Consider the following 26,406-nt stretch of genomic DNA (forward strand, 5'->3'; position numbering starts at 1 on the left):
AGTGAAAATCCTGCGCCTGCAGCTTTTGAGCGCCACCCACTGGCCAGTCGTCGCCACTACCTTTCCTCATCGCTTCTCCTTAGCCCCGCCGCTTAGGGGGTAGTGGCTTAGCCCACCCTCTCCCTCTCTCACTAGCGAGTACCCGCCGGCCAATTAGAAAACGGAATACGTGGCTTTCCTCGGAGCTCTGTAAAACGGGTGTGCATTGGGCAGAGCACAGTCTGTTCCTCAATGGCTGCGGCGAGACGTCCTCAAACCTGCGTTTCCGGTGACTGGCTGATTTTGAGAGGGGGCGGGACCTGAAAGTGGTGATGCGTTCTTTTTGCTGCCGGACGCGGTAGAGACCATGCAGGTGGGCGAGCTTATTTAAAAATGAGAGGGGAGGCGGTGGGAGGGTGTGGACCCTTTGCGTTGCTAGGCAATATCCCTCGCCTTTTGGTTACTAGGATGCCTTTCCCTCTCCTACGCCAGAGGCTTCCTGTCTCTTCACTTTCTAGGAGATTCCCTTCTGCAGAACACGCACACACACGACACCCCAACTCCCCAGCCCTTAATTTTCTGAAACCCATTGCCTTGGAAGTAGGGTTGCCAGCCTCCAGGTGGTGGCTGGAGATCTGCTATTACAACTGATCTCGACGTGACATAGATCACTTCCCCAGGATAAAATGGCCCCTCTGGAAGTGGGACTCTATGGCATTATGCCCCCAGCCCTGCCCTCCTCAGGCTCCAACCCTAGGTATTTCCCAGCTTAGAGCTGGCCACTCTACTTGGAAGCCCTTCAGCCCATCGCTAGGCCTGTCCTGGGTCTGGCAGTGGTTTTGGAGAAGGGCACGAGGGAAAAGAAGGTGCCTCTAGGCACGTGCTAATTGCTGCACTCTGCACCAGCTAGGGTTGCTAGCTCTGGATTGGGAAATACCTGGAGATATGGAGCCTGAGGAGGGTGGGATTTGGAAAAGGGAGGGACTAAAATGGGGTATGTTGCTATAGAGCACCTTCCAAAGCAGCCATTTTCTCTAAGTGAGCCAGTCTCTGTTGCCTGGGGATAAGTTGTAATAGTGGGAGATCTCCAGCTACCACCTGGAGGTTGGCAACCCTGGCCCCAGCTCAGAGATGCCCCTTTCAAAAGTGACTTCAGAGGCTGCAGAGTTGTGTCCTGTCTCAAGCCACTTCAGAAAGAGTAAAAATAGGAGTCCAGTGGCAGGTTAAAAGTAGGGATGCCAGCCTCCAGGTGGGATGTGGGGATCCCCCAGAATTACAGCTCATCTCCAGACTCCAGAGATCAGTTCCCCTAGAGAAAGTGGATGCTTGGGAGGACACTGTGCCCCGCTGACGTCTCTGTTCTCCCTGGGTTCCTTCAGCAAACCTCCAGTACTTTCCCAACCTGGATGTGGCAACCCTACCTCCCCTTCCCCTGCCGGTGGCTAGGGGGGACCTGGTAACCCTAGGGTAAAGGCTAACAAGCTTTATTGCAGGTTCTGTGAGTCAGAGCTTGCTTCATCAGATGTATAGGATGAATATTTGTATGGATTTCGATACCCTCCTTTTCTTCCCCAGTGGAGACCCAAAGAATGGCTGGAGGTCACCCAGTGAGCTTCCATCCATTGGGGGACTGAAACCTGGGACTTCTAGATCCTACTTCCAACGCTAACTAATACTTCACACTGGTGACTGACTTGCAGTGGAAATATGTTTGTAAACTTACAGTGAGCATGGACAGTCACAGCTCCCTAAATGTGCATATCCAGAGCGGCTCCCTTCCTGATACTACAGAACACGGGACATGTCTGCCATGGAGAATTGTTTACATGTGCTGGTGAACATGACTAAATTCACCTATTTCAGGGCACTGCATACCAGAAGTTTTGCCTCCATTCTGGGGTGTCAATCCCTCAGATTCGCCAAGTAATATATTAAATGTTCTCATCTTTCTGTGGTTGAATGTAGACAAATATTTAACAGTGTTCCTTCTGGCAGACCTTGCCTTGTCTCTTTCATGACTGAAGCCAGCACTTAGCAGATATATAATAGTTTTAGTTTAATTTTGTATTTTAATTGATGTTTTACTCTGGTTGCAAAGGGGTAGCCGTCCAGTGGCAAAGACTAATAAAATGTATTTATTTCCGTGAGCGGGCTGTAACTCATGAAAGCTCATATTGAAATGAATATAGTTTGTATTTAAGGTATCCCTGGGTTTTATTTTGCCTTACTGTGAAAGGTTGTTGGGCTGTGACCTTAATCATGCAACCGTCTCTGGCTCTCTGTGATCTTATGGGAATACAGCAAATCAGTCTGATAAATCATTTCATTGGATTGTAATATGGGGGGGCAGTGGAGGGAGGCAGTCATTCTCTCTTTATTCTACAGCATAATTTCTTTTTCAACAGGACCATCAGAATTTGCCGATTGACATACAGACGAGCAAGCTGCTTGGTGTGTACCTTTCTTGGTTTTCCTTGCCAGCTGGAAAAATGAAGGGTGGTTATGCCACTTATTTTAAAAGTAGACTTTTTCAAAGAATCATAGAATGTTAGAGTTGGAAGGGATCTTGCAGGTCATCTAGTCCAACCCCCTGCACTCTGCAGGAGCACAGCCGAAAGATAGCCCTACAACATACTTGAAAGATGGTCGTCCAGCCTCCGTTTGAAAACGTTCAGCGAAGGAGCACCTCCCGAGGCAGTCTGTTCCACTGCTCAACCACTCTTACAGTTAGGAAGTTTCTCCTAATATTTAGCCGGTAACGACTCCCTTGTAATTTCCACCCATTAGATCTAGTCTTGCAATCCGGAGCAAGAGAGAATAGATCCGCTCCATCTTCTACATGACAGCCCTTCAAATATTTGAAGACTGCAATCATGTCCCCTCTAAGCCTTCTCTTTCCCAGGCTAAACATACCCAACCCTTTCAGCCTTTCCTCGTAAGACTTGGATTCCAACCCTCTCACCATTCTGGTTGCCCTCCTCTGGACACGCTCGAGCTTGTCAACATCCTTCCTAAAATGTGGTGCCCAAAACTGGACACAGTACTCCAGGTGCCCCTTATTGTGAAAAAAATCGATTGCCTCCCCCTTGCATTGTAAATATTGCTTGGGATAGGAAGTTTACCTCCCTGGCACCATGTTTTAACATGACTGCTTTTTCCTTCTGCAGACTGGCTGGTAGACAGGCGACACTGCAGCCTGAAATGGCAGGTCCAAGTCCGCACTGTTCGAGAGAAGATTGCCGTGGCCATCCAAGACATGCCAGAGAATGAAGAGATCAAAAGACTTCTTGCTGGTTCCTGTAAGTCTGTGTGGAGTCTTGTCGAGGAGGAAACGTTCCAAATTGGGTTTCTAGGTTCCAAGCTCACCAAACACCTGGGATCTTCCCATTTTAGACAGAGAGAATGGGATCCACACGTGGCTGATCAGAATCTAACAGTTATCCCTCTCTCTGATTCCAGATATTCACTATTTTCACTGCTTGAGGATTGTGGAGATCCTTAAAGGGACAGAGGCCTCCACTAAAAACATATTTGGACGTTACTCTTCTCAGCGGATGAAGGTGAGTGACTGTGGAAAAAAAGAGTGTGATGGCCAGGAGAAGGAGGAGGAGGAGGAGATTGGATTTATATTCTGCCTTTCACTTGGAGTCTCATAAGAACATAAGAGAAGCCAATGTTGGATCAGGCCAAAGGCCCATCTAGTCCAACACTCTGTCACACTGGCCAAAAATACCAGGTGCCATCAGGAGGTCCAGCAGTAGGGCCAGGACACTAAAAGCCCTCCCACTGTGGCCCCACAAGCACCAAGAATACAAAGCAACACTTGCCCCAGACTGAGAGTTCCTATCTATACCTTGTGGCTAATAGCCACCAATGGACCTCTGCTCCATATGTTTATCTAATTCCCTCTTGAAGCTGTCCATTCTTGTAGCCGCCACCACCTCCTGTGGCAGTGAATTCCATGTGTTAATCACTCTTTGGGTGAAGAAGTCTTAGAGCAGCTCTTCACTCTTTGGGTGAAGAAGTCTCAGAACATCTTAGAATCCCTTTCTCCTCCTCTCCCCACAATAGACTCCCTGTGAGGTGGGATTTACTATGATGTCTGATGGGTGGAACTGGAGGCTGTGTCCATCACAAATAGGGACACCTCCCATGTTTCACATTGCTTTGAGTGGGCAACCCCCAGCAGTGTTCCCTCTAAGCTGAGTCAGTGTGAGCTAGCTCACAGTTTTTTAGCCTCCAGTTCACATATATTTGTCTTAGCTCAGGAAGGGTGGCTCCAGAGCAAACTAGTTGATGCAGCAGCCAAATCGCTCACTCATGACTTTAATGCCAGTCGCTGACAAAGTAGAATTTTTGCTCACAAGACTCCACAGCTTGGAGGGAGCATTGCCCCTCGGTGGTCTGGCCCTCCCACCGGCTTTTGTGTCTGGGCTGGTGGGAGAAATTGTAGGGGGTGGAAGTGACATCATCCTACACATTGATGTCATGCCTGGGTGAAAACCCGGACCTGACATCAGCACGATGCACTCAGATTCCCCCCCCCAAACTCTATGGTATTTATTACTTGAATACTTGATCATTACTTCTTTATCGTGTGTTGTTGGATTTTTTAAATTCTGAGATTTCAGAGTATGGGCTAGGGATGCAGAACCTTCTGGGATACTGGCTCTGTGTCATTGTCTGGCCGGGCTGCATTCTGGTCTCCTAACCTACAGGGGTAGGGAATATAGAGCCGTGCATTGCTTGACCCCCTGTGGTATTCTCATCATCTCTATCTCTTTTTGCAGGACTGGCAAGAAATTGTGTCACTTTATGAAAAAGATAACACTTACTTAGGTAAGTCACTCCGCAAGTGATGGGGGAGACATGCCATTAGAATAGTGAAATAGAATCAACTTGTTTCTCACAGAGGTTTTTTGCAAGGAGGACCCTGTGAATTCTGCAGCTGAAGCTGTTTCAGTTCCAAAACCCAGTTCCAAATACTCCTTGCCCAGTATTATTATTTAATATCACCATTTGCATCATTTTTTAAAATGTAAACAATTTTATGCCACTCTTGCTCCCAGTTCAGGGCCCCCAAGGTGGCAAACAGTCAAGACACTAAAATAGATTTAATACACATATATATTACAACAAAACACAGACACATAAATGGGAAGGAGGATCAGTGGTGGTCATGGAAAACTGCTTCCAAATGGTGAACTAGTGGTATCCTCTAGGTTGCTTACATTCCTTAAGGCTGGGGTGTCAAATATGCGGCCCAGGGGCTGGATCAGGCCTTCAGAGGGCTGCAATCCGGCCTGCAAGGCCTAGCTGTTTCCTGCTTCCTTTTCTAGTTTTGCTGCTGCAATAACTCAGAGCAAGAGGTGTCAGTTATCAGAGACTGTTAAATAGACAAAATATTGCAATAGTGCTAGTGTTCTAAGCATGTTTTATTTAAAGTTTAAAAAGTATTTCATTGTGTCTGTGTCCTTTATAAAGTTTCTATCTCTGCTACTTGGCATTACATTTTATGACACACATGGCCCGGACCAACAAGGTCTCATTTATGTCAGATCCGACCCTCATAACAAGTGAGTTCGACACCCCTACTTGAGGCACCTATCACAGGTGTGGGAAGTCTTCATATGTGGGAAAGGTTCACATGGCAAGCCACTGTTTAGTGACTGCAGCCAAGTTCTGGGGTAAGGCCACACAGAATACGTAGATCAGTCTTCTGTGTCTCCTTTTTTCACGCCCCCTTGCCCTTTATCGGTCTACGCAAGCTCACCTCTTGTCGCTCTCCTGTATCTCCGTTGCATTCTTCCATCTCCACAGTCTGACTCTCTGCAAACTTTTAATTCTTAACAGAGTTTTCAGAGCACTCTGCTGTTCCCTATGGATCTGTGTGCTGCTAGTTTTCCATAAGCCCCTGTCCCTTCTTCCCCTCTGCTGGTTATCGGGTGTCATGTGCACCTGCAGGAACTATAACCCTGTGGGTGCAGTCCCACATTGCTTCGGGGGGTGCATGAATGATGCAGTTACACAGGAGGGGGTGCATTGCACAGGGTTGCTCTTAGAGCCTGAGACCAAATCCAACACCACAGGAGTGTCTAGATGGAACTTCTGTTGGAGGTTGTCATGTGATCGATTGCCAAACAGGAAGCTGAGAGCCCTGTACGGGAGGGGAAGAGCGAGCCTTGTTTGGGGGGGAGGAGCACACTTGGGATGTCTTACAGGAGTCTAGAGACAGCAGGAAAGGACTCTAACTAGTTTCTCATTTTGAATGCCAATGTTAGGAAATGTATGGAAATCTTTATGAAGACATGAGTGCTGTCTGTGAAATGTAAAGATGATCTCATGGTGTATGTGGTGCTTGTCCATCTGTGAAGAAACCTTGGTGAAATGGTGGTATTTAGGCTAGCAAATCCCATTGATGGATTATTGCTACTTGAAAGCAAGTGACTACTTGAAAGGAAGAAGCACAAAACCTTTTGTCTGTGTTATCTACAGAAACACTTTAAAGCTTGTATATTACAGCCAAAAATGACAACCATTGACTATCTTTAAAGAAGCATGTTATTGATGGCACAGCAGTCTATTCCTTCTTTTCTCTGAAGAAATGTATATGAGATTTACTGTGGTTTCCATTATAGCGTGATTGGAATTTATATGATATGGGTCTTGCCGTTAATGTGAATGTATATTTATGCTTAGGCCTTCTTGAAATTGCACTCTTTATTATGGCTGGAATAGATGTTCTTGTAAATATAACCAAGTTCTTTTCCGTGTATTCTACAATGTTAGGAAAGAGTAGATAGCTCGAGCCATTTGGCCTGCTTGTGTTTAACCTCACTGCTTTATCAGAAAGGCTTAAGAACATTTTAAATGTGATTGTTTGTATCTTTCAGACAAACTTTGCTAAAGCAAAAACTGAATCGTTTGCATTAGCCAATAGGCTAGATCTGAACTAAAATTTCTGCTAACGGAAGGGGCAGGGTAATTTCCACTAATTCCCTCCTCCTCCTGCTGACCGCCAGTTTGCTTCCCATGCTGTTCCTGAGGGTCTCCCATCCCCCAGGAGCAGCATTTGGTGGAGACCTGTGGGCTGCAGTGCAAGGGGAGAGGCAGGAACATTCTGTTCCAGTGACGGAAGTGCCCAGCACGAGTGGAAAGGTTAGTCCGGATCCAACCTCTCCTAGAGACAGCAAACAATTCCAACGTGTCCGTGCACGGTAAATACAGCTTGTCTGTTACAATATAGCGGGGCAATTCTGTACGAGGCGAGGCGAGGGTTAGCCGAAAGGTAGCCGAGCACACAGATTAACTCCCCCGTGTCTTTCCTCCCAGCGGAACTGGCCAGCCTCCTGGTGCGGAACATCAGCTACGAGGTCCCCTCCCTCAAGAAGCAGATCGGCAAGTGCCAGCAGCTGCAACAGGAGTACAGCCGCAAGGAGGAGGAGTACCAGTTAGCAGCTGCCGAGATGAGGGAGCGTTTTTACAGTTCCTGCAAGCAGTATGGCATCACGGTATGGAACTCTCAGTCTGGGGCAAGGGATGCACTGTATTCTTGGTGCTGGGGGGGGGGGCAACAGTAGGAGGGCTTCTAGTGTCCTGGCCCCACTGCTGGACCTCCTGATGGCACCTGGTATTTTTGGCCACTGTGTGACAGAGTGTTGGACTAGATGGGCCATTGGCCTGATCCAACATTGGCTTTTCTCTTATGTTAATGCTGCTGCCTCCCTCACCCCAGCCCCCGGGTGGCAGGATGCGAACGCTCTGCAGCTGGTCTTCTCTTGTAAGGTAAAGGTAAAGGTTCCATTGCTCGAAAGCCAGTCGAGTCCGACTCTAGGGTTGCGGTGCTCATCTCCGTTTCAAAGCCGAAGAGCCAGCACTATCCAAATACGTTTCCGTGGTCATGTGGCTGGCATGACTAAACACCAAGGCGCACAGAACGCTGTTACCTTCCCACCGAAGTGGTATCTATTTATCTACTTGCAATTTCTTGCTTTGGAACTGCTAGGTTGGCAGGAGCTGGAACTAGAGACGGGAGCTCACTCCGTCATGCGGCAACTCTGGTCTCGAACTGCTGAACTACTGACCTTCCACAGCCTGCAGTTCAGCGTCTTAACCACTTGAGCCACCGCAGCTCCTTGTAGCAAAGCCCAATTTGGATGGGTGGATGAGGCCTGCAGAGTCTTTTCCCACTCTTTGCAACCTGGCCTTTCATTTATTTATTTATTTATTTATTTCATTAGACTTCTATACCGCCCTCCCCACAAGCAGTCTCAGGGTGGCGCACAACAAAATCCATAAAAGCACGTATAAATACAGCACACACAGTCTAAAAACCCAATCCGTAAAACCAAACATCTAGAGGGTGCCGTAATATAAATTCCTGACCCCCTCAATTTACATCAGCCTGGGGGAAAGGGAGTGGAAAGCAATTAAAAGCTGGCTAGATGTTAAAACCGCTAAGAACCGTTAAAAACCATTAAAAAAACCCGTTGCTGTCCTCAACCGTGTGCTTGGCAGAAGATCTCTGCCTTGCAAGCCCTGTGGAATTGTAACAGATCCTGCAGGGCCGTGATGTTAGCAGGCAGAGAGTTCCAGAGAGTTGAGGACAGCCGGACACTCTTCAGTCCTGGGACTTCCAGTAGATGTTGGTCTCCTGAGCGTAAGGAGAGTTGGTCCCATGGGTATGTTGGTTCCTGGACTGTAGTTATATATCTGTGCATAGTATGGTCAGGTATTAAAAACCTGCCCCTTTTCCCTGCGGCAAAAGCCAGCTTAGGTCATCAAAGTTCTAAACCATTTTTGGAAAATGTATTATAACTCAAGGCTTTGGCAGGTCTCCAAGGGGAAGGGAATTAGTTGCGCGGGCTGTAAAAATAGGAATTAATCTAGGGCGCATCACAGTATCCAGTAACGATCAGAGCAGAACGTATAGCCAGAGTGTGCACACCACATAAGAAAGGATAAAAACAGATCATGCTGCTTGGGAGATGCAACCATGCAAGGTATCTGTACAGAGCATTAAACTGAATGATGTTTGCTCTTTCTCTTCCATGTAGTTCGAGCCAGTTTGGTGTAGTGGTTAGGACTGTGGACTTTAATCTGGCAGAACCGTGTTTGATTCCGCACTCCTCCTCCACATGCAGCTGCTGGTGTGACCTTGGGTCAGCCACAGTTCTCTCGGAGCTGTTCTCTCAGGAGCAGTTCTCGGAAAAGCTCTCTCAGCCCCACCTACCTCACAGGGTGTCTGTTGTGGGGAGGGGAAGGGAAAGGAGATTGTAAGCCGCTCTGAGACTCCTTTGGGTAGGGGTATAAATCCAATATCTTCTTTTTCTTCTAGTTGATTCTCCCCCACTCCCAAAAATCTTTTCCTGAAAGTACAAATACATATCTTTTCAGGATTGGGGGGAAAGTTAAAGGAGAAATCCCTTTAATCTTTTCTATAGCAGTGCTGATGGCACTTTTATTGCAGTGCTGAGGTTAGCCCTCTTATGTTTGCTTAAATTTCCAAGTGACGACTGACAGTATCTGAATTAAACACTGACCAATTTTCAGACAAGGTGTGTGCCGTGCAGTCTGCTGTATCAACTTCTTTTTTTGTTCTTTTGAGGTTTTTTGCATTTGTGTGTGTGTGTGTGCCCGTGCCTGGAAGTCATGGCGGCCTCTGGCATCTCCTACTAGGGCACGGAGGACGTTCAGAGAAGTAGCTCAATAACCTGCCTCTGCCTCCCGGCCCTGGTATTCTTTGGAGGTCACCCATCCAAGTACTAGCAAGGACTGACACTGCTTAGCTTCTGACGAGATCGGGCTTGCCTGGGCTCTCCAAGTCAGGGCCTGTATTAACTTCTTTAAAGGACTGTCATGCATTTTTATATGAATGCCTTTGGTTCATTTCTCTGGCTCTGCATAACTGGATTTCAGTCTAAACACTGAATCTGCCAGGCTCCCTCTGACTGCAGGTCTAATGAAGAAACTGTTCAATTTTCCTCAAGGAGAAGAACTGCTCTCCCTCCACACCCTCTCAGGGATCTTGTACGTTAGCAAGTAGTTTCTTCTGGGTTTGTTTTCTAAATTAACCAAGTTAACAGTGGTTTCTGCGCACCTAATTTATGGCTGCAGTCACACACACTAAATAATCCACTTTCAATCCACCTTCCAGCTGGGTTTTGCCAGTTCACACAGTAAAAATCCAATTGGAATGCGCACTGAAAGTGGATTGAAAGCGGATTATTTAGCATGTGTGACCGCAGCCTATAACTCATTTTCTTGTGTTACTTCACTAGATGCTCATACTTTTTCATAATTAATATTTGGTTTCCAGTTTATCTGATAGGAAGCCTCAGGTATGTGTTCGGGGGGGGGGGAATATTCCAGAAATGTACAGTTTCGGCAGAGAGTTCCAAAATCTACATACGGGGTTGATTAAACAGGTCTGTTTGCTACGGTATATTAACTTGGGTACCCCTCTGGAATTACCTTAAGGACTTGGGCAGAATTCGCGTCCAGTAGCACCTTAGAGACCAGCCAAATGTTCAAAACTCCCTTCATCAGACTCACAAAACCTTATACCCAGGGAAATTTGGTTGGTCTTTTAAGGTGCTACCTGGATTCAGATTTTGTGCTGCTGCTACTACAGAGTAGCACAGCTGCCCGTGTGAAACAATCCTAAGGGCTTGAGTAGACCTTCTCTTGGACAGAGTCACGGGTGATTCTACTGCGCCCTGCCTGTCTTTGCAGGGCGATAACGTGCGGCGGGAGCTTCTGGCTTTGGTGAAAGACTTGCCGTCGCAACTGGATGAGATCGGGGCTGGTGCCGGGGGGCTCCTGGAAGCCATCAACCTCTACCAGGCCTGTGTGCAGTTTGTGTGTGAGAGGTAGGTGGCTGTTAACGTCCCGCTGCAGTAGCCCTTTTTGTCTACATAGATTCCTCACCTGATGGAGCTGATAAAGCAGCTGATGTAGTATGGATACACCAACAAGCATTAAGCAAGAGAGGCTTTGGGGAGGAGGGGTACGGTAAGAAAAGCTTTCCGTGGCAAATTTGTGTGTTAGAATGTCATAGGAGATCCAGAGAGAGGGGCCAGTGAACAGGGCGGTCAGCCTGTTTCTACCTGCTTTGGGTCGGTAAGTGTAGCTCTCTGCCCAGGAAGGAATAGATTATCTGTAGTCAGTCAGGAGGTTTTGAGCTAAAGCCAGTTTGGTATAGTGGTTAAGTGCGCGGACTCTAATCTGGGAGAACCGGGTTTGATTCCCCATTCCTCCACCTGCGGCTGCTGGATGACCTTGGGCAAGCCATAGTTCTGTCAGAGCTGTTCTCTCAAGGACAGTTCTGAAAAGAGTTCTCTCAGCCCCGCCTACCTCACAGGGTATCTGTTGCGGGGAGGGGAAGGGAAAGGAGTTTGTAAGCTGCTCTGAGACTCCTTTGGGTAGTGGAGGGCGGGGTATAAATCCAATCTCCTCCTCCTCCTCCTCTTCTTCTTCTTCTTCGCCTCTCGATGCCCAACCTCTGCATGCTAATTTTGGGTCTTGTCCTTTGTGTTCCAGTTCCACAGAACAGGTAGTCCCATTACTGAGGCACATGCAGATTCGGGGCAACACCACCATCTACGAGTGGAGACGGGGGGTCAAGCCAACCTCGGTGGAACGGCCCGAGATGGAGGAAGCAAAGGAGTCGATAGAGCCGGAGGCAGTACGTCTGCTTCTGTGAAAGAGTTTGAAATGGGTGTTCAGAGATGTCAATTATTTGTATGCGGTGGGGCGGTGGTGGATTCATTCAGGGCTTCATCCAAGCCAAGGGTCAGCCCAGTTCTTGTTTAGGATGGCAAACGAATACAGGCCCCTCTGCGCACCATCTGTTCCCATGTTTTATCACTGAGCGTAGAGTGGGAATGAGCTCGACACCAACGGCTCTTGAGCATGGCACTACACAGGGAGGAATAGCAAGAGGTCGGGCGTTCTTAAGTTTCAGAAACAAACGACGATTTTGACCACTTTCTTCATTTAGACATGCAGAAACCACACAGGAAAGGGCGTTTGCTCTCCCTGCTTGTGAAGGATGTGGCGGTTTTTTTGGATTGTATACTGTGATGGATCAGCTTAAATAGCCCAGACTTGCCTGAGCCTGGAAATCACAGGGAGGAACCATAAGTGTGTACGTTTCCTACACACATTGGCATTGTGTTGGTGAGACAGCGCGCTTGGATGGGAGACCACCGTGGAAATCACGGGGAGGAACCATAAGTGTGTACGTTGCCTATACACATTGGCATTGTGTTGGTGAGACAGCGATTATGCAGGTAGGGAGCAGGACCCAGTGCCCTCGTGACTGCGGCCAGTCCGCATATGGTGATCTCCGATCTTTATCTTGGCATTTATTGAAGGTCCCTGGTCCACAAACTGTCTGCCTTGTGTCTACCAATCCGATATTATTATGATTATGATTATTTACCAAACTTCTGTTCCACTCCTTCTCCCCTGAACAGGATACAGGGTGGCTAACAGCACATAAAATAAACGGATAGAAACGATACAAAAGATACAATAAATAAACTAAAAATATGAAACAATTCAAAATACACCCCCATTAAAATCTATCTGCTGTCAAGCAGGGTAGGGTGCGTGGGTGGTGAAGGCATGGCTGAAGCATACCAGCCACCTGGTATATCATACTCACCCAAAGGCCACCTGAAAAAGAGCAGTTTTGCATGTCCCGAGGAACTAGGCACACACCAGGCAGCTGGTTCCACAGATTTGCTATAGTTAGAAAAACTATGTAGCCCTTGTGTTTGTGTTGGATGGCACATTTAAAATGATGCTAGTTGTACACCTGCATGATAAACTGGGACTGCAAATGCCTCCTGCTGCAGGATGAATTGGTGTGGCTGATTGGTGTTGGTGAGAAAGCAAGAGAAATTCAGACCGTTGGGTGCTGAAGTCGTCGTTGATCTGTATTGCCAGGGCTGGCCCGTTATTGTTAAATTTTAGACTGCTGCCTAGGGTGATGGCTCGATGAGGGCGCCATTCTGGCCGGCCTCGTCCCCTCCTCGCCCCGCACAGGAAGCCTCCCTTTCCGGCTTCTTGCTTCATCCCCGGCAAGAGACTCCCCTCTTTGCAGCCCCCCAGACAGAAAGAGAAGGGGGGGTACAGGCAAGGGAATAGTCCGGGATGATGGGAAAGTGCCGCTTGCCCTCTGCTGCCCCCACCCCCACGGTCTTTTTGGAGCTCCTTTTGCAGCCTGGCACAGGCTCCCTCCCCTCAAGCGATCCCGCCCCCTCGCATGCATTTGCAGCTCGCCCCCTCGGCCTGCCCGCTGTGGCTCTGGTGCCCGCCCCATCCCACCCCGCACTGGCAAATCCCGAGTTCCGATCCCAGATGAGTTTTGAGCTCTGTTGTTGTTGCTTGGCTGCATTCAGATGTCTCAGTAAATGACAGTTTATAAACTTGTGGTTAGGTTGAACTCTGGTCCAGTGTGACAATCTGGAGGCAGGCAGCCCAACAGACTGTAGATATTAAATTTGGGGTTTCAGCCGTGGCTTGCCCCTGCCTAGTTCATTACCTGTAGTTTGTGCTGATCATGATTTGTCTTAATGTCTGAATGCAGAAATCAGTAGCAATGCCTCTCTTAGCTTCCCGCATACAGAGAGGGAAGCACAGAGCAACAAAAAACTTTGCCGTTCCTTCCTCCTGCCTTTTCTCCATGCCTCCCCCACAAGGGAATGATGACTCACCAAGCAGGATGGTGCTGCAGAGACACCAACTTGTCCCCCCAGGAAATTTAAAAGATATCAAACTTGCCAGAGAGATGAGGGAGGTCTGTGGAAGAGTCCCCCCCCCCCAAGTTAAGAAGTTCAGTAATGACGGGAACCATTTAGACAGGGAAGGGGAGAGAGAGTGATGAACTTTAGACAAGAGTGAGGATGAGGCCTGACTTGCCCTCGGCTTCTCCCCTCCCCAACATTCCTGTCCTTTTCTTGTCCCTGACAGGTACCAAGAGGGCTGCAGAGGTACTAGTGAGGCTTTGCCATCAGCCTGGAAATACAAGGGAACTTGGGATAGAATCTGGTTGTTCTACCTGGAGGCGGGAAAGAAGGCAGGCAGCAGACCAACTGGGTTTTACAGACAGGCTGTGGTTTAAACATACCACCGTTGAGTGAGGTATCGGAATGCAGCCTGTGGCCTCTTAGCCTCTGTGTTCCTCATCTGCAAAATGGAAACATGAGCACTTCTGTGACAAGGCGGTGCTATTGGTAGTCAGGATAACCACAGCACAACATTTTTCATCCTTCTACCATGTTAATCGCTGCAGAAAAAGAGACTGACTCCATTGGCTGTGTATCCGTCAGAGCTCGTAATCATAATGGGCCGTGGCTCAGTGGCAGAGCATCTGCTTCGCATGCAGAAGGTCCCAGGTTCAATGCCAGGCCATCTACAGTTGAAAGGAACAGGCAGTATGTGCAGTGAAAGATCTTAGCCCGAGACCCTGGAGAGCCATGGAGAGGGGCTGTGGCTCAGTGGCAGAGCATCTGCTTGGCATGCGGAAGGTCCCAGGTTCAGTCCCAGGCCATCTACAGTTGAAAGGAACAGGCAGTATGTGCAGTGAAAGATCTTAGCCCGAGACCCTGGAGAGCCATGGAGAGGGGCTGTGGCTCAGTGGCAGAGCATCTGCTTGGCATGCGGAAGGTCCCAGGTTCAGTCCCAGGCCATCTACAGTTGAAAGGAACAGGCAGTAGGTGATGTGAAGGATCATAGCCTGAGACTCTGGAGAGCCATGGAGAGGTGCTGTGGCACTTGCATGCGGAAGGTCCCAGGTTCAATCCCCGGCACCTCCAGTTGAAAGGACCAGGCAGGCAGTGATGTGAAAGACCTCCGCCTGAGACCCTGGAGAGCCATGGAGAGGTGCTGTGGCACTTGGCATGTGGAAGGTCCCAGGTTCAATCCCCGGCACCTCCAGTTGAAAGGACCAGGCAGGCAGTGATGTGAAAGACCTCCGCCTGAGACCCTGGAGAGCCACTGCCAGTCTGAGTAGACAGTACTGAACTTGATGGTCCAAGGGTCTGATTCAGTATAAGGCTGCTTCATGTATGATCACATGGTTTAAAAATCTGATCATCACTGTTAATGGGGGGGGGCAGGTATGTAAATACATCCTGAGTCAGGGGAGATCTCAAGTGACTCTTCCCAAATTATCTTTGCTGAGACCATGCTGGATTTTCAAAGGGCCTGGTTAACCTTTCCCTTCTTCCATTTGCAGATTGACTGGGGCGACTTTGGAGCAGAGTCAGTATCGGTTCCCGAGACGGTCGATTATGGCATCTCCATTGAAGAAGCTAGCGAAGAGATAGATTGGGGGATTTCTCTGGAGTCGAATGTGCAGGTAGGTATCCTCCCTGTCTGCCTGCCTGCCCCTTGCAGGGCTTCCCTTCTGGTTTCACAGAGAGCCTTTGATTCAAACCGGGGGGGGAGGCAACTTCAGTTTGGTGTAGTGGTTAAGAGCAGCGGACTCCAATCTGGGGAACCGGGCTTGATTCCCCATTCCACCACATGAAGCCAGGTGGGCGACCTTGGGCCAGTCACAGTTCTTTCTCAGAGCTCTCTCAGCCCCACATACTTCACAGGGTGTCTGTTGTTTGTTTGTTTGTTTAGCCCCCCCCCCCCGAAGGGGATTTTTTTAATTTGCATTTCTAAAAACAACTACATAACTATAACGGAAAAAAGGGTGGGGGAGACTACAAACTATGGGAAACAGAGAAGAAGGCACTAAAAGCCCAAGTGTAGTAGGTTACATATGCTTATAATGATAAAAAATTGTAACTCCTAACAGTTAACTTCCGACATGAGGAGTTTCCTTGATCATCGCTTCAATTAGTATCCAGCCTGCTGTCTAGACAGAGAATAATTCCAAAGCTAATTAAAAGAAATATTGAGACCTTAAAAGACATTGACCTCTCCCATTACGCATTCCCTCCCTCCCCACTAACACGACGTTGTGGAGCCAAGATTCTCTCAGTCCATACAGTCATATCGGTTAATCCTCTTCCTTCTCTGTTAAATCTTCTTTCTTGAACCGCTTTAAAGAAACAGGCTCTGTCCAGTTAGTACCGCTTTCCTTTTTCCAGGACTCTCACTCACTTATTGCTTCATACACATTCTGATTAAAGAGACCAACCGTTCACTTTGCATATAAACTTTATGGCACAAGTGTAGTCAACTCTTTGTTATCGCTTTATGATCCGCTTGCAACCATCCTTTATAAGCTGGACACTGTCTCAATTTCGACTATAATCCAAAGTTCGCTGCTTCTTGAAGTAAACACTGTCCCTTTAAAAGTACCGCCACGTTTAGAGCCGTTTCCATTGAATATCCCACTTTAGCCAGCAGATGGCACTCGATTATAAGCCATAGGACGAGTCTATGGCTAGGTCACCTGACCTAGTCCTCGGTTTTTTTTCTTCCTGAGAGGAGCTTGGGTCCCACCTCCCTCAAAGCCTTCCATCGCCATCTTGGAGGGTAGTTTACATTTACCGATTAAAGTTGCCAAAGTCTCAAAGGTCTGTATTTCTCTGATCTAGTGTAAACACTTATATTTGAAAAAATTCTCTGATCTAGTCCTTCTGTAATCCTTTGCTACTGTTAGCTCAGTCCCCCATCGGCCCGCTTCTTTCGATCACTTGAGGGGGTAGGGCGTCCCTTCCCCCTTCCCGCTTTAGCTTGTGGGGGCTTCGCAACAGGGCTCCGATGTCTTGCTTTAACTTAAACTCACTCATCCGTCTTCAAAACGATCCAACAGGTCTCCCTGGGATCTCGCTAGGCAGAGTAGAATCACCAAACCTTCGTACGCTTGTCCCGGTGGTCGCTTCAACTCCAATACTGGGAATCAGGGCAGGACCTTCGGGGCAGAGAGTACCCTGTACCGGCTGTCGGCCGGAGGTAGGGCTCTCCAAAGCCCCCTTGCTGGGAGCCCATTGCCTATGGGCTCCATGGGGGAGCGCGCACAATCGCGCTCCCTCCTAGTCCCCGATTCATGGCACACGTCTCTCAGAGGAGCGGAGAGACGCGGCCATCGCTGGAGCGCCGAAAACCGGAAGTCCCACAGGGTGTCTGTTGTGGGGAGAGGAAGGGAAGGAGACTGTGTTTTTTTAAAAACTTCTTGATTCAGCGTGCCTTTATTTATTTATTTATTTATTTATTTTTATTGGTTTTATCCATCACTTTTACATTCCATATTATTTAGCATCTTACAATTTTTTTCTCCCCTTCCCTTCCCTCCCTCCTCCCTTCCCTATCTTCGTGTAGTCCTTAGTCTTTTCTCTCCAGCCACGGGCACAAAGTCAGAATCTTCCACTGAATGTCTTCCCTTCCCTTCTTGGATATCCACTCCAGATAGGTCTTCCATCTTTTCCGGATTTCTTCGGATTTTCCTTGCCACAATGACTCCTTGCGGAGGGCTGCCGCGATGTCTGACTGTATAAAATCAAACAAATAGCTGTGCCAGATTTCCACTGTCCACTTACTTTTATCCTTCCAGCCCAAAACTATAGCTGCTTTCCTGGGAAGGAGACTGTTAAGCTGCTCTGAGACTCTGAGTGAAGGGCGGGGTATAAGCCCAATCTCTTCTCCTCTTCTGCTTCAGCAGCTACCTTGCTCCCCCAAAAGGTGTAATCGAGTCAGGTGGGACTGCTGGAGCACAGCTCTGGGACTTGGGAGGGGGAAAACGGAGTGGTGGTGTTATCGACTAGAGCTCTTTCTGCTCCCACTCAAGTTCCAGCAGTCCTACCCTAGTGGTTGGTGCTGTACTGCTCCCTCTAAGCTGTGGAGTCTTGTGAGCAAAAATTCCACTTTGTGAGCCACTGGCATTAAAGTTTTGAGCGAGCGATTTGGCTACTGCATAAACTAGTTTGCTCTGGTGCCATCCTCCCTGAGCTAAGACAAAAATGTGTGAGCTGGAGGCTAGAGAACTGTGAGCTAGCTCACACTAACTCAGCTTAGAGGGAACACTGTGTGTAGCTGTTACCACTGCCTGTGCTCAGGCTGTGAGGCGGGTGTGGGAGATTGCCAGCTCTGAAGGACAGAGGCCGTTGCTGCTGCTGTCCACCTCACACCTGAAGCGGAGCTTCCTTCATAGCCAGCCCAACCTTCATCTCTCCTTTCGATCCACCAGCAGACTGACATCTCACAGATTAGTTTATCTAGGGCGTTTGTTATCTCACTTTTCTTAGGGTTGCTGGGCCATGCCTCACTTGGTTGGAGCTTCAGGGGCAGGAACTTAGAGGGAGGCGACAGCAGCATCTGCAACGTGATGCCTCTTCTGGGAAAACGTAGAAATGACATTAGGTGGCTCTAGGAATTGGCAGAAACTTTATGGTAGAACCATAGAGTTTCTGCCATTCCTAGAGCTATCCATTGTCATTTCCGGGTTTTGCTCAGAAGTGACATTGCAGCACGGTCGACACTCTCTTTTCAAATTATTTTTTCCCGCCTGCTGCTTGACGTGGCGGAAGGCAATGGAGCTGCCAGCTCTTGTAACCTTGTTTTCCCCCAAGAGGAACCTGGTGTGGCTTACAAAACAATACCAATTTAAACAAAATATGATATGAACAAACAGTAAAGGTAACATCCTGGTCTGGTCTGAGATTAGCCACAAGGTATAGATGGAACACCATGTCTGGGGCAATGATGCTCTGTGTTCTTGGTGCTTGGGAGGCAACAGTGGGAAGGCTTCTGGAGTTCTGGCCCTGCTGGTGGACCTCCTCATGGCACCTGGGTTTTGGCCACTTTGTGAGACAGAGTGTTGGGCTGGATGGGCCACTGACCTGATCCAACATGGCTTCTCTCACAAGATCTCCTGGGTCGGTCCATCAAGGCCACAGGTTTCAAGCAGTGGGCAAAGGGCCTGTTGTCTCTTGCCCTTTGACTCATGCCAAAAAGCTCACACCTCTGGCCATGCCCAGGCTTTAAAGCACCTGCACCCAGGGAGAAACTGGAGCTCAGCCTGGATCTTACACACCTGGCAGCCGTCTTCCCACTACTGAAAGAGGTAGATGCTGGGTTTTGCTTGAAAAGACTACTTACCCCTGCCTTAAACTAAGGCCTTTGTGCAGCCATGTCGTTATAATGCCTGTAAAATGCTCCACGTTAACGACCTATTTTTAAAATTTTCCTTTGCGTATGCACGGTCTGGACTTTATATACTTCAAATAAAGACTGAGATACTGGGGACTACTGTTAACGCTACCTTGCCGACATCCATACAGGCACCAGTCGCTGAAGGGTTCTGGGTTTCCCTTTCCGCAGGAGAATGGTACCACCGGCCTAGACGAGGGAGACAGGAGTGCAGCAGACACAGCGCAGATTGTGGTGCTGGACGCTGGCAGCGAGGGTAAGCCCCCCACCACCCACCCCACGACTTCTTGTTTCTAAGAGGAGAATGTGCACACTTGGTGCATGGTGGGGTGAAAGACATTTTGGGGAGGAAGGGGGGAGGTTGAAAAGTCATGGATAAACTGAAAGCGATGTCGAGGCAGTGGGAAAGGCTGAATCGGTCTCCTTCCATCGGAAGGGCGTGCTGAGGCCACCTCATTGCATCGCGTGCCATCAAGTCGCAACTGACTCATGTCCACCCCATGGTGGGGTTTTCAGGGCAGGAGACGATGGGTGTTGGTTTGCCATTGCCTTCCTCTGCATGGCAACCCAAGTCTTCCTTAGGGGTCTCCTGTCCAAGTACTGATCATGGCCAGCCCTGCTTAGCTTCCAGTCTCTGATAAAATGGGGCTAGTCTGGGCTATTCATGATGCTGGTAAGGCCACTACCAGTTGCTAATTTGTTAAAGTGAGAGAGAGAGAGAGAGATTGGTCCTGTACCTTTTGACTTAGAATTCCCACCTTTTAATCTCTATGGTAGACATGTTGGCTGTCCTTATCCAGTGATAAGGGGCATGCATTCTGTACATGCCCAGAGGCCATCCCCTCCTTTTGCTGCTCCAGAAGGCTCATTCCTGGTTGTTCCTTTCCCTTTCTTTAACTCTATCCAATGAACGCCGCCTGCAGGTAGGCTTAGAATTATTCAACTGGCACAGACTGAGTTAATTTGCACCATGGATTTGGATGGAAGAACTGGAGAGCTCCGGACTTGTGGTTCTTAGCAAGCTGCCCATCTGAATATGGCGAAAGGGTGGGGAAAAAAGTTTCCTCCAGGTATTTCATTTGATTCCCTCTGCCCCTGAATTCATGTTACCTGAGCAGATAGCGGATTCCCATGATGGTGTGTTACTCTACCCTGAAGTCATAGAACAAAGTTCGAGTCCAGTGGCACCTTTCAGAGCAACAAAATTTGATTGTTGGTATGCACTTCTGTGTACGTGCACGCTTTTTCCTTTGAAACCAGTGCTTGGATTGGAGGAGAAATAGGAAAGAAGCAGACACACGAGGGCGCTGTTGGATACATCATGGTTTCCCCCTCCTGCCTGGAATCCTTATCTGCAAGACTAGCTCATCCCAGTTTTCCTTGATGGATTTATTTCATTTCTCCTCCGTTTGTCTGAAGGGCTGTGACTCAGTGGTAGAGCCCTGTTTTGCAGGCAGAAGGACCCAGGTTCAGTCACTGGCACCTCCCGTTAAAGGATTTCAAGTAGTGAAGTGCTAGGGAAGGCCTTTTTCCATGTGAGATTTAGAGAGCCATCACCGTTCAGAACTGAACTAGACGGATCAATAGCTTGAGTCCTTATAGACCAGTTTTGTCTGTTGAGATGTGTTGAGATTGTCCAGGTTCTTGCATAGTTCATTCCGGTGCTGTGTTGGTGGTACACACATGCACTCTGGGATTTGGGGTGTTTAAAGACAAGTCCTGAGGAGCATGATGCAGGTCTATAAAATCATGCTGGAGGTTTTTTGTAAAAAGTGTGTAGAGTAGCATTGCCAGCCTCCAGGTGGGGCCTGGAGATCTGGAATTACAACCGATCTCCAGGCTGCAGAAATCAGTTCCTCTGCGGAAAATGGATGCTTTTGGTTTGACCGTATATCAGTTGAAGATCCAGTGGTACACAGCTAAATGGGGGAGAGACTTCAGGCTGGGGATTCCCGCAGTATATGATAAAGCAGTTTACTGTCAGTGAGGTGAGTAAGATCTTGACGTAATTTTTGCAGCAAAGCAAACGGTCCATATCTTTGTAGAATCGGCTCTGTATCGTCCTTCAGGACTCTTTGTTGTTGTTTTTGTAAAGAAGGTACAAAAGGGGAGAATTAGACAAGTTCGTGGAGGAAAGGCCCAACAACAGATGGGATCCAGTCTAAACTTTCCGCTAGCAGAAGGCAGTTCTGTCAGCAGAACAGAAAGTTCCCTGCTTTCCCGATTGATCTCCCCAAAATGTGCTTCTGGGGGACAGGAGACCCCCAGGAATGGCACAAGGGGCAGAGGGGGGGGGGGTCTGCAGCAGAAAGGGGAGAATTGGCAGACCTTACACTTTCCCGTCCATTAGCAAAAAATTTAGTCTGGAACCAACTTTTTGTTCCATACTGATCCAGGGCCAAGAAAAGCAGAGCTCTGTGAAGCGTATTAATGACACAGAATAGATGCATATAATAGCTTTGTTTTGCATTAATTGTTCCGCTTCCCCTAGAAATGGAGAATGGAAAGGCGCTCTGGAGTCCCCAGAAGTCCTGCCCTGTCAGGTTTTTAAGAATACCCAGTCTCTGGGGACTACCATTTCACAGTGGATTTGTGCAAACCTGAATTATTTAGGTTGGCATTTGGGGGGTAACCACATGTTTTGCCTGTTTTAACAGTGATATGGTGATAGCCACGTGTTTTAATATTTTAATGTTAATATTTTATATTTGTTATTTGTTTTATGGGGTTTTTCATTTTTTTAAAAGCCTTCTTGGTTTTAATGCTGTAAGTTGCCATGAGACCCACTGGGTGAGTGGTGACTAAGAAATCTAATAAATAAATAAACTCTTAAGTTCTAGAAACATGTAGGCTTTTAAAACCAAAATGAAAGCTGAGATTCTCAGAATGCTGACGTCTGTATTCAGTAGTATCTGGTCTCTCTGCAGGACATCTCACCTGTCCATCTTGTCTTGTCCCGCTGGGGTCAAAGCCAGGTGCTGAGTGATGGTCCTTCCCGTTCATGTTCAGAAATTTGAGCACCTATGTGCCAAAGCACACGGGTGAATTAAAAACACACACATCATATCCCAAATTATTAAATACTGGAAAAAATTTAATCCCCAGGTTTAAATGATACATACAAGCTCCTGATTTTAGGAGCAGAAAGAATAAATTTAACGGCAGGGGATGTGATTCCCTTATTGCTACTAGCCAAAAAGAAATAGGAGGTGAAAATTGTGTGAGCAGACAGGAAGCTTGGCAACAAGAGGTGTTACCAAGCAAGACAAACCACAACTAAAGAAAAAAATGAGTCAGTGGGCTTTTCTGCATTCTGGTTTTACTTGTTTAGTTCCTGTTTTTTTCAGCTTTTTCCTGTTCTGCACGTGTTTTGTTCTCTCTAGTGGTCAATTTGACATCAAGCAGGTTTATTTCCAGTTCATTTCCCTGCAACTGCAGGGAAATATATTGGAAATAAACCTGTTTTATGTCAAATTGACCACTAGAGGGAGCAAAAAAATGTATGGAACAAGAAAACCCCTCCCCAAAGAAACAGGAACTTAACAATAAGTAAAATGAGAATGCAGAAAAGCCCAATGATTGAATGTCTGCTCTTCCTCATGAGCAGAATCTTTGGGCTAGAGAAATGGCCCCCAGTTTCTGCCAAAGGTGGAGTATTCACCAGGGCTAAAAAGAAAAGCTGACGATATATTGGGACTGTAAGGGCCAGGCAGAATGGGGCCTCTCCTCTCTTGTTTTGTTGGGGGGGACGGGGGACAAGGGCGAGGAAGCAGGGCTGAGCTGTTGTATCAGAACTTTTGGCGTGTGTGATAACAAATTAATTCTCCGTCCCCCATCATTTTCTGTATCTTCCCCATCTGTTTTCTGTATCCAGTCCCAGAAGGAATTGCTCGAGGACCTGATGCTCTCAGCCTCCTGGAGACCCCGGAGACCCGTAACCAGTTTATCGATGAATTGATGGAGGTAACAGGAGATCACACAGTACTGGTTTAAAAAGAGATTTTTTAAAACCGTGGTTAACTCCCTCTGCTGGGCTGAGTATTCTCAAAAAATTCCCACGTATTTCTCTTCCACCAGACTTAAGCTCTGGGGATCTGTTTTCCCGAAAAGCTCCATCCCCCCATTATTTATTTTAAATGTTTCTGTGTCCCCACCCAATTTAGGATTCTCAAGGCAGCAAACAATCAGAACCATTTAAACAAGCTTTTCAGTGCACCAAGACACATAACAATATAGAACAACTGAACAAAAAAACCATAATTCAACAAAACACATAAACAGGAAGGAGGATCAATGAGGGAATGCCAAACAAAGCACAGAAATCTTTTACCCACTGGTGGAAGACAATGCATAGAGTGAGACAGATGAATCTCTGTGGGAGGAAATTTCATAATTTTAGTGCCACGACCAAAAATCCCCCTTCTTGGGTTGCCAATCTTGTATCTTCAGATGTTGTTGTTGTTGTTAAGTCGCACAGTCAAGTCTGACTCTTCGCGTCCCCATGGACCACATCACGCCAGGCCCTCCTGTCTTCCGCCGTCCTCTGAAGTTTGCTCAATTTCATGTTCGTTGCATCTATGACACTGTCTAACCATCTCATCCTTTGCCGTCCCCTTCTTCTTTGACCTTCAGTCTTTCCCAGCATCAGGGTCTTCTCCAGTGAGTGCTCCCTTCTCATTTGGTGGCCAAATTATTTGAGCTTCAGCTTCAGTATCTGGCCTTCCAGGAAACAGTCAGGGTTGATTTCCTTTAGGACTGACTAATTTGATCTCTTTGCAGTCCAAGGGACTCTCAAGAGTCTTCTCCAGCACCATAATTTGAAAGCATCTATTCTCTGGTGCTCGGCCTTCCTTATAGTCCAACTTTCACAGCCATACATTACTACTGGGAATACCATCACTTTGACCATACGGACTTTTGTTGGCAGAGTGATGTCTCTACTTTTTATCATGCTGTCTAGGTTTGCCATCGCTTTCCTCCCAAGGAGCAGGCATCTTTTATTTTCATGTCTGCAGTCACCGTCTGCAGTGATCTTGGATCCCAGAAACGTGAAGTCTGTCACTGCTTCCCTTCTATTTGCCAAGGAGTGATGGGGCCGGATACCATGATCTTTGTTTTTTTGATGTTGAGTTTCAAGCCAACTTTTGCGCTCTCCTCTTTTACCCTGAGCAAGAGGCTCTTTAGGTCCTCTTCACTTTCTGCCATTAGAGTGGTATCGTCTGCATATCTGAGGTTGTTGATGTTTTTCCCGGCAGTCTTAATTATGGCTTGTGATTCATCCAGGTCAGCATTTCGCATGATGTACTCTGCATATAAATTAAATAAGCAAGGGGACAATATACATCCTTGTCGCACTCCTTTTCCAATGCTAAACCAATCAGTTGTTCCATATCCAGATGGTGAGGGTGCCCTAAAAAGGTGGTCAGGTAGGTCTATATGAGAGTAGGTGGTCTTTTAGGTGAGCTGGTTCCAAGCTGTAGAGGGTCAGCATCAGCACTTTGAATTGGGCCTGCCTGGAAGCTGATTAGGAGCCAGTGTAGGTGGAACTAGATAGGAGTGGTAGGAGAAAGAAAGGATATAACACAGAAGCACCAGTTCCCATCTTGAGCAAAGCACATGACACTCTACCTTTCAGAGTCCAGGGAGGGCGGTTTCTTAGTTCCTTGTGTTTTGACTTCTTGGAGGGCAGATCTCAGAAGGTGGCACTGGAGGGAACTACTGTTCCGTCCCAGGGCCTTTCATACGTGCCGCACGAAAGGGTTACGTCTTATCCCCCTTTCATACAGGAGTCAGCAACCTCGTACAATTAAAGGGCCAAACTACGTCAAAATTCAGAGCACGAGGGCGACAAAGAGCCGGTATAAGAAAGCCTAGTTGCATAACTAAAACTATACAATGTTACTGGTAATTGACACGTTATTAGGCTCCTCCCTTGCCTCCGCTGCCCCCTGGCCCTCAGCTTCCACTCTGCAGGGGCTCCCCAGGGGGTGGGTTGCATCACCCAAGTCCACCCTCTCTTTCCTGGAGCATTGCCCTTGTCCAGGCAGTATCGTGCTCCCTCTCTCCTCCTGGGCCTGGTTATGGGGCCACCATTTATGCTTTGTCCCCACCAATCAGCTGACAGCCCCACCCCTGTGGCCTGAGCCATTATCTGGCCCAGGTTTTGGCCCCGTCTCCTGCCCCATCTTTGCTGGCCCTTCCCCTTTCTCTCACTGGCCGGTTCCTGGAGGTCTCCAGCCAGGCCCTCCCTGCCTGGCTCCTCCCAGGTCGTCAGACACGGCCTGGTGTGGTTTTAGCCCGCTTCAGTTGGTTGGCCCACTCCCATCTCTTGTCGGAACATGGAAATCTGGCCACAGTTACTCTCTCATTCTGTACTGACCTCCGGACTACACTACCATAACACACTGCATGCAATGCTGTCTTTGTTATCGCTTGGAGGCTTTTCTGTCTCACCAGGACCCTTCCCGTGCCTTCTCGGTGATGCAGTCCAAGCCAGTATTTAAAAATAAATACAGTTTAAATAGATAGAAAAAGACGACAAGAACAAACTGCATCTTGGGGCCAAGCCAGAATCCAGCAGACCAGGACAAAAGCCATGGGCTAAGTTCCGAGGGCCTGTGCCCCCCCATGTACACCTGAGATAGGAAGCATTTTCAATTTTCAATTTCAATTTATTACAGGTCTATATGACCAAAGTCTTGACCAAGAGGATACAAAAGGGGAATAAAATAAGTACATAAAATAGACATAACATGTGTCAAGGTACATAATCACAGTCACATAAAACCCAGGCTGAGCCCAGAGATTAAAAATTACCTAACTACACTTGGGGCGGAGCCAACTGACTAAAATCATCCGAAGATTAAAAGTCGGTGTCGGAAGCATTTTTAAATCGCCCATATTAGGCTTTAAAATGGCAGCGAAATCCCTGCGTTGGATGTGCCGCCAGGACATCTCGTTTGGCCCTTAGCTAATCCAGGGAAACAATCAACTCTCTGTTTCCATGTTTGCGTAGATTCAGGTGGGGTAGCCGTGTTGGTCTGAAGCAACAGAACAAAGTTTGAGTCCAGTGGCACCTTTAAGACCAAGAAAGTTTTATTCAGGGTGTAAACTTTCTGAAGAAGTATGCACGCACACAAGAGCTTATACCCAGAATTAAACTTTGTTGGTCTTAAAGGTGCCACTCGGCTCAAACTTTCCATGTTTGCACTGCAAACTTTGCAGTCACTGTTATGCTTTAGAACCAGTGGCCTTCAACACATGCGCTGTGGAGCCCTTGTGCAACCACCATTTTTCCGTTACTTTTTGAAA

At 47.7% G+C, this 26,406-nt stretch overlaps 1 protein-coding gene across 1 annotated transcript in view; it reads left to right on the plus strand.

Moving 5' to 3' along the window:
- Positions 1 to 274: 274 nt before the first annotated feature.
- CDK5RAP3 (CDK5 regulatory subunit associated protein 3) overlaps positions 275 to 26,406 on the plus strand; it is a 33,651-nt gene continuing 7,519 nt past the window's right edge. The window contains exons 1-11 of the mRNA XM_015412441.1: positions 275 to 352; positions 2,385 to 2,430; positions 3,147 to 3,278; positions 3,439 to 3,539; positions 4,770 to 4,818; positions 7,312 to 7,490; positions 10,714 to 10,850; positions 11,521 to 11,665; positions 15,227 to 15,349; positions 19,267 to 19,351; positions 22,970 to 23,058. Coding sequence (XP_015267927.1) covers positions 347 to 352; positions 2,385 to 2,430; positions 3,147 to 3,278; positions 3,439 to 3,539; positions 4,770 to 4,818; positions 7,312 to 7,490; positions 10,714 to 10,850; positions 11,521 to 11,665; positions 15,227 to 15,349; positions 19,267 to 19,351; positions 22,970 to 23,058 — 1,092 coding nt within the window. The 5' untranslated portion in view covers positions 275 to 346. The remainder of the gene's footprint in view (positions 353 to 2,384; positions 2,431 to 3,146; positions 3,279 to 3,438; positions 3,540 to 4,769; positions 4,819 to 7,311; positions 7,491 to 10,713; positions 10,851 to 11,520; positions 11,666 to 15,226; positions 15,350 to 19,266; positions 19,352 to 22,969; positions 23,059 to 26,406) is intronic.

This window comes from Gekko japonicus, unplaced genomic scaffold, assembly GCF_001447785.1.
Source record: "Gekko japonicus isolate JY-2015 unplaced genomic scaffold, Gekko_japonicus_V1.1 scaffold8, whole genome shotgun sequence".
Taxonomy (NCBI): domain Eukaryota; kingdom Metazoa; phylum Chordata; class Lepidosauria; order Squamata; family Gekkonidae; genus Gekko; species Gekko japonicus.